Raw genomic sequence first — 12,189 nt, forward strand, 5'->3', positions numbered from 1 at the left:
AGGCGGCGCGTGACAGCCAAGCCTTTGAAAGTGGCTGTAGCACTCGGCGACAGCCAGAGGAGTACGGGTGGAAAACAAACTAGAAAACAACAGTGCGGAGGGAAAAGAGAGAGAGAGAGAGAGAGAGAGAGAGAGAGAGAGCGAGAGAGAGAGAGTCAGAGACAGAGAGGGGAAGAAGAAAAAAAACCAAAAAAAAAACAAAAGTTAAAAGCAAAACAGTGAAGAATGTGGGTCTTGATGATGGGAATTGGCATTAGATTCTCCCTTGGTGTATCATTGTTTTTTAATTTGGTTGAAACTCCCTTGAGTGGAGCTTTCGGTCTTCCAGGGACTCAGCTGAGGGCCCGTACTCGCCGCAGTCCAGGGACAGCAGCGCCTCTCTCCTGCTCCTCTGAGGCCTCACTCAGATCAAGTCAAGCCTCTTATGCATCTCACTATCCTACCCTTCAACACAAAACAACTGTGCACGAATGTTAATAACATTCTTGATTCCATCTCGCATACCTTCACTTCATGGCTGTGCAATTAATTCCCAGTAGAAATGGAAAACCAGTGCCTGCTATGGAGATAAGCCCTTTTCTGTAGAATTCACAAATCTAAGATGTGTAGCTTCCAATACCGACAAGAAAATGGACAACTCAATTTAAATTCCTGCTCTGCTGTCCTGAACGCGCCAGGATGAAATCTTTTTAAAACACTGTGGAGCCACAAAAACCGTTGCCTGCGAGCGAACGAATGGCATATGGCGTACAATGTGCACACACAGGCTTGAGGATGTACTTTCAAATGATCACCCAGGATAAACACACAGACACAGACCACCGCCACCTCTTCAACATGGCTAAATGAACAGTGTAAATGGGGTGCAACACAAAGGGCCCGGGCTGTGCCAGACCCTATGGGAGAACTGCCATCTCTGCAGTCCTGCAGTTTATGCACTGATCCTTCAGTCAGCATCCACATCTGCAGTTCAAAAACACACACTGGCTTGAAACTGCTACAAAGCTAACTGTTCATTGTCTGTCTGAGACTTTGGTAGACCATGCTGTGTGTGTGTGTGTGTGTGTGTGTGTGCGTGTATCTGTGTGCGTGCATGTATGTGTGAGTCTAGTCCAAGTTTGTTTGAAACTACCGTTCTAAAAACAACTCTAACGCTACAGTGTGTGTGTGTGTGTGTGTGTACAGCAAATGTGTGTTGCTTCTACAAACAAGTGGACAAGCAGCATGTGTGCTGGGACACAGGTCATGTCAGCCTGTTAGTGAATGTTTTTTTTTTTTGTTTTACTTCTCCCTTGGTAAAACTATGTCTGAGCGCTGATAGGCTTCAGTACAGACAGGAGCTATGGCACTGACACACACACACACACACACACACACACACACACACGGTCGTACGACATGAATTCGTGCCATTGTCTAACTCATGTCTATATACATGCGTGTCCAAGCTTACTTACAAATGCATACATGCAAGCAAACACACACACACACACACACACACACACACACACATACAAGCTGCTGAGAGATATGGCTGTGGTTTAAAGAACTTAAAACAGCCATCCTGCTGACAGACGATGCTTTGGCTTCTAGTGCCCTCTAGTGCTCGCAACTACCTGGCCAATTAACTGGGATATCTGCTTAAACTGTGAAGACAAACTGAGTGCCACTGATATGTGCTATAGTAATGGAAATGTACTGTAGATGCTGCTCAACTTGTGTATAATACTAGTTTAGAAATTAGTTTTATTTGAACAACATTTCCTGATGAATCTTGGAGTGACATCCAATATCAGTAAGGCAAAGACAGACATTAATTTCAGATACAACAATAAATGCAACTTCATAAAAAAATAAATAAATCTGATGCACGTTAAACATTCAAATCATAAAACATCGGTGTCTACTCCATAAGTTCAAATTCTGCTATGGGCAGTTCAAAGGAAGCAAAGGTCTATATTAAATTAAATTTAGATCAAAATTTTAACATAATTGTGTCTTTTTTTTTTTTCATGGCTTTCACTGTGTTCTTAAAGAATTATACTACATATTTCATATGTGTAAAAAGGCTAATTCTGAATGAATGATCTCATATGTGAAAATGCGAGAAACAGACTTTGAATTATTAAGATGAAGAAGTTTATATTTTAAACAAACAATGTTCTTTTTCAAAAACACTGCCTCTAATAAAAAAGAGGCTTATTTCAAATAATATTAACGAGCCTGTCTTATCTGCAGAGTCCCATCAAATTGCTTTATAATAAGATCAATCAAGCTAATTTACATAAATACATAGCTTTTATTTTACAGTCAGCCCTTCAAAAAGGGGGGCTGCTGTTGTAGGACTAAGTCTAAATTATCGCAGCATTTTCTAAATAATGTTCCTTCATTCTTAAGGACTTAACAGCTGCAGCACAAAAAAAAAACAAACTGTAATCAAAACAATGTTTGTCAGGCTGACAATATTATCTCTTAATCAGATGAAATTGAATCTCTGTTAGATGTTAGTAACTTAAATGTTTCTCACAGCCGAGTTGTAAACGACGATATAAAAATACACAAGAAATGAAAGTGGTTAATAACTACAATCATGCGTTTTAACTGGCTCTTATGGGAAAGTGATATAAGACTGTTATTTTAAACTTCACGAACAAACAAGTGTGTTTGGGCAAAAAAAAAAAAGCATCCAGCATGTGATCTGCTGTGTTTTGTTAATGTGGTGCAAACGAAAGGCTTTAAAAAAAAAAAAAAAAAAAATGGAAATTCAAATATCATCATCAAGATGCTGTACACTATAAATAAAATTTAAAATGCGGCTTGTCCTATCATGTAACTGGGTGACATCACACTTCTTTCATGTGTTTACCCTCTCAAATGATGAATTCCCTCATATAGTGTATTGATTTGTACATGATTTGTTACAGCAAACATTATTGTTTCATGTCATATCATGAAATACTGTCGATTATTAGATTAAATCAGCTTCTTATTGATTTCATTAGAGAGATATTATTAAATATAATTTAAATCATATAGCAATCCATTCTGAAATAGAATAAAAAAAACAACAATCCAACACATTTTGACACATTCAGCCACAGCCAATAAAACCTAACATATTTAGGGCAGCTGAGGTCACGTCCACTGAGCAGCTGCATCTTCCATGTGAGGACATTAATATAGTCTTATCGACTGCTTCATTTAGTATAATAAGGGAGGGTTTTTGTAAATTATATGCGTATATTTTTTACACATGCATGATGGAGCCAGCAGAGGTGGGATTTGAGAGGCACCTCAAAGCTATGATTATCCTGAGTGTCTCTGCCCAATAATGTTACCTGCTGGGACAGCAGCACTGCTCCTCTAAATAAATTGCAAGTGGCCTTGGGCAATAAGAGGAACCCTCGTTTGATCTGCCTGACTGCCAACGAGGAAAATGTGCAGGCAGTCAATCAAGCTCTTAAGGCTTTGCAACAATGGAGCCGACCCCAGTTTATTATTTATTTTTTAAATTGATGTATTTCATTATCACAAGGTGTCTACTAGGTGGGGTAGTGGGGATGGGGAGGGAGGGTGGGATGCCAGGGAGGGGGGGGAGGGGGGGTGGGGGGGTGGGCAACATAATCAATAATTGATATGCGGTGAGAAAAAGCTGATTTGCTGCCTCTCCTCTGGTGCACTTGTCACTGGCTGTTGTCAGAACACATTTGCTTTGATGACAAATTTGAAGAAGTGAACAACAGCATCACATCTGATTACAAATTTAGTGAGTGGTGAAAGGCAAGGGGCCCCTTCTCGCTGAGGCTCTGTTTGTTCAGGGCGCTCTAGAGGAATGACTACCAGGCTCTGAGGTGAGTTACAGTCTTGTAAGCAGAGAGATGAGAGGGGGGTTGAACTTTTTGTCATGTGTCAGTAAACAGCGTGACTTGTTTGAAAGGCACCTGGATTACAGGGTGAAAAGTTGCTCTTTAAACCTTTAAAGCTTCTGGGGCACGGGAGACACGCCACGTCAAAACAGAGTGTGGAGATGAGGAGTGAGAGCAACTAAAAGCCATCACTCCACCTGGTGTGTGTGCGTGCGTGTGTGTGTGTGTGTTGAGAGACAGAGGAGTTTGTCCTGCTTTTCACAGGGTTTGGGTCACGCTGTACGGTGGAGCATTTCAAAATCGATTCAGACGAATGAAGGGAGACGCCTGAACAATCCGGGTTCCCTGAAAGAAAAGCTCGCACTGACGCCGCAAAGTAAATCCCCTGTAAACAGAGATTTGATTGTTACAAAGTTACTTCTGTGCTTGAGACAAAAAAAAAAGAAAGAAAAAAAAAGGAAGATCTATGATTTAAATTTGTGATATTCTGAAGAAACACAAGCCGGTAATCTGGTGTGGCAGCTCTAAGAGGAATCTTCAAGTGATATGAGCATGTTTTCTGCAGGAGCACTGCATTCACTGTAAACAGATGACTCTCAGATGTACAGTGCAGAGGTAGTAAGATTTTCCTTTCAGCTTTGCACCTATATGATCACCTGCAGGTCATCAGGCTCAAACTAAGAGAAAGTCGTTATGGTGATTTCATTGCTAAGAGTAGTTCTTAATTAGTCTGAATGTTTTGGTTTTTTTTGTTTTTTTTTTAATTACATGTACAGAGTGGAGATTTACTACAAACTTTAAAACTAAATCCTGATGGGTAACAGTTCAACACAAAATCTCAGAGAAGAGAAAAACAAACAACATATCAACAACTCAACATAATTGACAGCTGCATCCATTTGCTCGGTCCAAGCCCCCCCACCCCCCTTCCCCCTGCTTTTTCCACTCTGTTCTTCCAACACCATTTCCTCTTTTAATTATCCCCCAGCAAAAAAGATGGAGCACATCAGACGCATCGCGGTAAATCCTGGCCCTGGCACAGGCTCATAGTGGCTCCTGCGTCTGGCAATCCCGATAGAGCCTGTGCGCTGGCAGTGACAAGAGAGGGAGGATGCCTGGAGATTTTCTGACAGAAAGAATGGAGAGGATGATCTCTCAGCAAAAGAGAGGTCCTCATTCTACTCCCGGCGTGGGAGGCTTCTTTTTTTTTTTTTTTTTTTTTTTTTTTTTTTGGCGAAGGCTTTCCGATCATACCACATTTTCAGCACCAGATTAGCCAGTCCTCAGGAGCAAAACTCACATAGACCCCTTGTTTACACCTCAGTACCATAGTGTTTTTGTAATGACTGTTCAGAAAAAGAGCACATTGGAGGCACTGCAAGCACGTCTGCTCTCCTATCTCTTCCTACAACATTTTTGGGGTGAGACTTATTGTATATTGCAGGGTCAGAGAGACCATGGTTTGGATTAAGGGAATATGATTTGTTTTGAATTGAAAGAAGTCTCCTCTGACCTGAAATGTGTTTTACTGAATGAATTGCACATTCACATTCTAATTAGGTATCAGCTACACGAATGTTTTTTTTTTTTTTTTTTTCTTTGGAAGCCAGATAGACAAAAAAAGGTTGCAAGTTAACTAGTGCTGCGGTTGCTATCTGTCAAAGTTTCTGCTATCTCTGTGGGGTGCACATCAATCACAGAGGTCCCCAACTGACAGTCATTCTGCAGGCTAATAGTGTCGTCATCTCCCACGCGATTACACAGATTGCACAATGAGATCCTCGGACACAATGGAGCTGCAAATCTAGCCCCCCCCCCCCCACTCTTCCCTTCTCCTTTCCTTTTCTTCCATCATTCTGAGATGAAGAGTGGAATGCTCCACAGCGGGTAGCTTTCTTCTCCTCCGGGGGGAACTGAGAAAGCAGGCAAGGGCCTCTGTGATGTTAGTTTCCCTTCAGGGTGGGGAGAAGATGTCTTGTAGCACAGCTAAAGATGATCATTTGAGAGCCTGTGAAACAAGGTTCCCCTCTGGAAGCTACAGAGACACGGAGAGAGCCAAGGTCCCGACTAATGAGTTAGGGTTAGCTGATGTTCCTCAGTGATGAAAATGAGAACAATGACAATGACGGCAGTGCCAATCAGATTTTTTTTTTTTTCCCCCTCATGGTTTAGAGATCGTATCGCACCTCAGTTACATGCTTCTCCCAATACAAAGGTCAGAGGTCAGACTGAGCAGCAGCCTTGGAGCTGCTAGAGTCGCACTCAGCGACACCTCAGCACAGTGAACACTTGCTACTATATCACACAGAGTCTGAACAAGTGCTTTGCACACAAATATGGCTTTCCTGTCATTCTGCTGCCCTCTTGCATCAAGACTGAGTAAAAAAAGATTTTACATTTAATGGGAATGATGAAAGAAATCGTTAATCTATGAATTAACGTATGAGAAATATCTAAACATTTGTTTCTTATATGTTCCGATAAAACCTTTCCTCCCAGAGTAACTATTTGCTCCAGAAACTCACAAAACAAAACAACATCCCATCTGATAATCTGCCACAATTACGCTGCACAGCGTGATGAAAGGATATCAATGATCTACTTATGTCATAGAAAAAGAGTGCAGCTTCAAACATGAAACCTATTGAAGCCTATGAGAGTTTCAAGTCGATGAATGATCAAAGGAGCAAAAGCTTATCAACACTGTTCCTTAACACTGAAACAGTGTCATATGGCTGCGGATATAGTACCACAGTGTTTTTGGCCAGGAACATAATGGCTATTGTGCTTTCTGAAAACATTTGCCTTTTTACACAGTTGAAGCTGCAAAAACCACACAAAGTGGAGAGGGGGCATGAGCTCTTTATCCCGATGAAAGGCTAAAGGATGAGACTGACCTTTCTGGCATCAGCTGGGCTTTGGGAACACAATACATGGCGGCAACTCTTTCTGGCCTTTTCCCCTTCAGCTCAGGGCTATGCTTACAAGCCAAAGACTCAAGTCCAAACATCTATCATTTTATACAAAGACTCAAACACGCACATGCCCCAAACCCTCCTTTTATATCACACAAACATAGACACACACGCACACAAATGCGCACACGCAGACACACACGCAGACACGCAGACACACACACACACACACACACACACACACACACACACAAACAAAAAGAGCAGTTCTGTCTGTACATCTGCAAACAAACCAGTCCCGTCTGGCATCATAGTACAACTGCAGGCTATGGAAGCAGAAAGAGACAACAGATCACTGTAGATTACATCAACACAAAAGCTTGACTCAGTCCAAAGTATCAGCACCACTTTCCTTTAACAGGAATTGAACAACAATTACATTGTGACCTGCACCACTTAGGAAACGCACCAGTCCACACTCACTTAAACTGGGATTGAATGAAAAGTAACTATGTTACTATTTTCCACCCGAGCAAGACACAAAATAAAAAACATGACTTGGTTAAGTACTAGTTTAGAGAGAGCACCCTAAAATGACCTAACGCACTGTACAATTTAAAGGCTTTGTTGTTGGGGGGCCACATACCTAAAGGGCCATTGTGTGATATTTGAAAAGGCTGCATCACAAGGTCATGGCGGAACAAGGGTCATGCAAACACAGAATTCGCTTTTGGGAAGGGGGAGGGGGGTGGGGGGGTGGGAGGGGTCAATTCTATAGGTAAACTCTAGCAGACAGGAGATAAGTTAGCCATGGGCTGTCGGACAAAGGGAACAGTAGTTGGAATCTGAAAAGGTAAAGAGTAGTAGTCCCTGACGTGTCAGAGGCCTCATCATCAGTGGGAGAGTATAAAAGGACCTGTAAGTGTGTCTATGCCTATGGTGCGCAAACATCCACAGCCCTGCAACCATGGGAAAGGTATGAGCTTACATGCAATATGGTAGCAGCTTTGACAAAGAGGGGAAAGTGGCATGAATTGGAAACGTGTGTCAAATATTGTAAAAGGGAAAGAGGATGCAGCAGAGGGGAAGAGCTGTAGCAGAAGTACTCATTTGAGTAAAAATGTTAGCAACAAAAAAATAGAATGGACTGACTAACTCTTGAAACTTATTTTTAAGGGATAAAAAAAACAAAACAAAAAACACACAAATAGGTGTTAACGTCTCTGGAGATCAACAATTAAATAGTATCCAAATATGACAGATTAATCGTGTTTGTATGACAGCAACAATTTCTGGCTCTTTACATTTTACAAAAAATTGACAATGTGTTCAGACTGGACAAGCCTACAATGTGTTGTTGTATAAAGAAAAGTCAATTCTAACAGTAATAGTTTCAATTGAAATGAAAATAAGACTGGAGCGGCTTGTAGGCAGAAGGGCTCATGATAAAGTAATTGAGCTTGTTCTAGGGAGAGCAGTGTCCCCTGCAGTCTGTTCATGTGTATCACAGCCAGACAGTCTATATAAAACTTAACCTTAACTTGAGTGATACATGCCTCTCTCCCCTTTTCAAGATAATCTTCTACGAAGGCCGCAACTTCCAGGGACGCCACTGGGAGTGCAGCAGTGACTGCATGGACACCTTCAGGCACTTCAACTGCTGTAATTCCATCCGTGTCAGTGGTGGTCACTGGGTGGCCTATGAGAAGCCTTACTACATGGGTTACCAGTACATCCTCAGTCCTGGTGATTACCCTGACTACCACTGCTGGATGGGCTTCAACAACTGCGTCCGCTCCTGCCAGATGTTCCCCCCTGTAAGTCAATCAAACAGACAGATAGGACTGGTAGTCCCCCATCCCCCCACCACTCACCTTGTACATCAAATGCCGCTTTAGAAATGGATGTCAATCACTGGCCTTTTGATGTCATTTACAGGTACTCAGGCAGGTCATAGCATAAAAGTATCTGTTGCAAGGCCCACAAGGAGACCCAGTCAGCCTTTAAAAGGAATATGATACACCCCCCATAAGACTCGGTGCCTTCATTCTAATTCTGTTAGTCACATTGAGTGTTTCTGGCAGTTTAGGGGGGAGAATCTAATTCTGTCATGCTGCGAGAGAGTTGTTGCTCATTCTCATCTGTAGTTACTTAGTTAAAGAAACCAAGTAGTACAAGTACTCAGTTGAATTAAAAGTTGAAGGATCAGCTGAGGACTGACAGCTCTTCCAAAGTGCTCTCTAGGCTTCACGACTACCGAAACAGCATAATAATCATGTGCTGATTTTTTTTCGCACCCAGTACAGAGGATCCTACAAGATGAGGATCTACAACAGGCCCGACATGATGGGACACACAATGGAGTTCATGGATGACTGCCCCAACGTGCATGAGCGCTTCCGCTTCCGTGACATTTACTCCTGCAACATCATGGAGGGTTACTGGATCTTCTACGAGCACCCCAACTACAGGGGACGCCAGTATTTCCTGCGCCCTGGAGAGTACAGGGCCTGTGGTGATTGGGGCTGCCACAACCCCATGGTGGGCTCATTCAGAAGGATGAGGACAATGATGTAAACTGTAACCATGCGCAACTCATGAACATTAAATGTTTGATTTTCAAACAACAATGTCCTTTGTGCTTATTTCAACACGTTCGTGCAATTGGAACACAAGTCTGAAGTGCAGTAACACTCCTTGGACAAGCAAAGTTTAGTATACATCCTCAACCCATCAAATCCTAGTGCTGCTTAATGATCTATAGCACCTCAAATACCTATTGAAACAAACCAAACCTATTATCTTTGCTGCCATGTCTATCCTCACAGTCTGCATGTAAATTTCTGGTATTCATGCCAATAAAGGCAAATGTTGCAACTCTTATTGTAGCCCTTTGAGAAAGTGCAGTTGTACAGTATTTTCCATAGACAGACAGAGCTTTGACAAAGACAAAGCGACTGTCGCAGCTCACCAGCCCTATAGTGTTCTGCAGTCTATAGAGCGTATTGTGCTGATGCGACAAAGCTTTGTTTCGTGTTTGCAAAGCCCTGATCCCAGCAGGGTCTATAAAGAGGTCTGGTACAGCCCGGCATCTGGCCTGGTCTGAACTTAACAGTTACAATGGGCAAGGTAAGTGTGCAATTTAAAATATACGTAGTAACAGCAACTCATATATTTGATGTCATATATTGATCAATACTGAACTGATAAATGCTGCAATGACACACTCAAAAAATATTTACTATTTTGCCACATAAAATGCTAAATATCTTCATTGAGTGATAAATAATAAATTGGTTTTGGTCAGTAGTTCTTTGGATTGTTTACAATATATTCAGGACATATACAGGGATGTAATAAGATGCTAGAAATGGCAAAGCATCATGGTCAAAAATTTGAATAAATTAAATTAAACAACATGCTAAATAGAAACTGCAAAATCAGACATACTTTTATGCTTTGTCCTCTACTGAGGATAGTAAAAACTGCAATTATTAATTGAACTTTTTCTCTTCATTAAAATATATCACATGTGATTCTATATTTTGCATCTGGTACATCATTTGGGACATTTCTCATGCTGATCTATATCCTAATTCTTCACTTACAATTATTCTATACAAAAGCTTTCTTAGTTTGCCTTTTGTATAGCCCTGTGGTAATAATATCCAACTGTCTGTCATATGCAGATTATCTTCTACGAAGACAGGAACTTCCAGGGTCGTCACTATGAGTGCAGTAATGACTGTCCTGAGATGCAAAACTACTTCAGCCGCTGTAACTCGATAAGAGTGGAGAGCGGTTGTTGGGTGGCCTACGAGAAGCCCAATTATGGCGGCTACCAGTATATGCTGCACAAGGGCGAGTACCCCGACTACCAACGCTGGGCAGGCTTCAATGACTGCATCCGCTCCTGCCGTATGGTGCCACCTGTGAGTTTTAACTGATGCCCTACCCTGTGTGCAGCAATGTTCCCACTAAGGCTTTTCTGTAGAAGTGCCAGTTTAGGATGATTTAGTTCTCAAGCCTAGTCCTACTGTTTTCACCAGTCAGTGCCAATACCTGTGGCTATTTTAAAAAATCTCTTTTTGGCTTGACCTGTGACTGCAGTAAAAAAAAAAAAAAAAAAAAAGATTGTGCCAAGAAAAAAAAAATAGACGGGGTCATCGGATCAGGAAAAGTTTAGTACGGCGCAAAAAAGTTTGTCCGTCATTTTATGTCAAATTGCCATGTTATTCTACTCGACTGTGATAATACTATAAAGTTGAAGAAATATGCATCTTCGATGGTAGTATCACCGTCTTCTCTCATCATTTTTTCCCTAGTATAATGGGAACTACAGGATGAAGATCTTTGAGCGGTCTGACTTTGGGGGCCAGAATCTGGAGCTAATGGATGACTGCCCAGATCTGCACGAGCGTTTCCACACCCGTGACATCTCCTCCGTCAACGTCATGGAGGGCTACTGGATGCTGCATGAACACCCTAATTACAGGGGACGCCAGTACTTCTTGCGTCCCGGAGAGTACAGGAGACACAGTGAGTGGGGAAGCACCAGCCCTACCATTGGCTCTCTGAGACGTGTCACTGAGATCAACTGATTCCCAGTTGTTTTGTTTTTTTTACCCTTACTGAAGCCCACTGTTGAGCTTTCCACCCTTTTGTCATCCTAATGCCAACAGTGTTTCAATGTGGTCACAACAATGTGGTGTCCTAACCTGAAATTATACATTTTAATGATGGGACTTTTGGTGCGTCTGATGTTGGGTTCTGGTTTTGTTGGGTTGCTCTGCATTGTTGGGTAAAGTTCCTCCCCAACTCAGTGCTCAAGCAATGCTCACAGTAAATAGTGATGATCTTTTTTGCTTTGGTCGTCCCATTGCAAAATGGTTTTGCCTCACTAGTCCCCAACCTCCTGTCCTACTGGAATCACAATAAATGAAAACTTGATTAAAGTCAGCTAAAGTGAGCCTTTGTTAATTTTCTATTGACGACTACAGCTGTCACTATCAAAAGATCAGGGGGATAGGGCTTGTCATAAATCTGAGGGATAATTTTCTTTTTAGCATGGTGATTGAACTTTAGTTTCATCAGGCCACAGAGTTAGATGTAGATGTAACCACTGAGGTCCTAGTAAGACGAAGAGTTTCTACAGTTTGCCATGATATTGTCATTCCACATACACAAAGAAAAATTATCAAGGAAACAGAAGCTTATTCTTTGAAGTTCAATATTAAAGACCAAAAAAAAGGGGTATCTGAGGATGGGCATGTAGGAGTCTTTATGAGATCACATGGTACACAGTAAGCGCTTTGGGTCCATGAAAGATGCCCATATTAGATCCACATCACAGGGCCAGTGCCAACTCAAAGAGTTGGAGTCAAAGTGGCCTGGTATTAGCCCCGAGC

General features: G+C 41.9%; 2 protein-coding genes across 2 annotated transcripts; both read left to right on the forward strand.

Annotated features, from left to right (window-relative positions):
- Positions 1-4,977: 4,977 nt before the first annotated feature.
- Positions 4,978-9,358, forward strand: LOC111219606 (gamma-crystallin M2-like). Its single transcript, XM_022742321.1, has 3 exons — positions 4,978-5,055; positions 8,251-8,598; positions 9,083-9,358. The coding sequence occupies exons 1-3, from the start codon at positions 4,978-4,980 to the stop codon at positions 9,356-9,358; spliced, it is 702 nt and encodes a 233-aa protein (XP_022598042.1).
- Positions 9,359-9,901: 543 nt separating this feature from the next.
- Positions 9,902-11,382, forward strand: LOC111219963 (gamma-crystallin M2-like). Its single transcript, XM_022742845.1, has 3 exons — positions 9,902-9,910; positions 10,471-10,713; positions 11,107-11,382. The coding sequence occupies exons 1-3, from the start codon at positions 9,902-9,904 to the stop codon at positions 11,380-11,382; spliced, it is 528 nt and encodes a 175-aa protein (XP_022598566.1).
- The last annotated feature ends 807 nt before the right edge of the window (positions 11,383-12,189 follow it).

This window comes from Seriola dumerili, unplaced genomic scaffold, assembly GCF_002260705.1.
Source record: "Seriola dumerili isolate Sdu_G_001 unplaced genomic scaffold, Sdu_1.0 BDQW01000068.1, whole genome shotgun sequence".
NCBI lineage: Eukaryota > Metazoa > Chordata > Actinopteri > Carangiformes > Carangidae > Seriola > Seriola dumerili.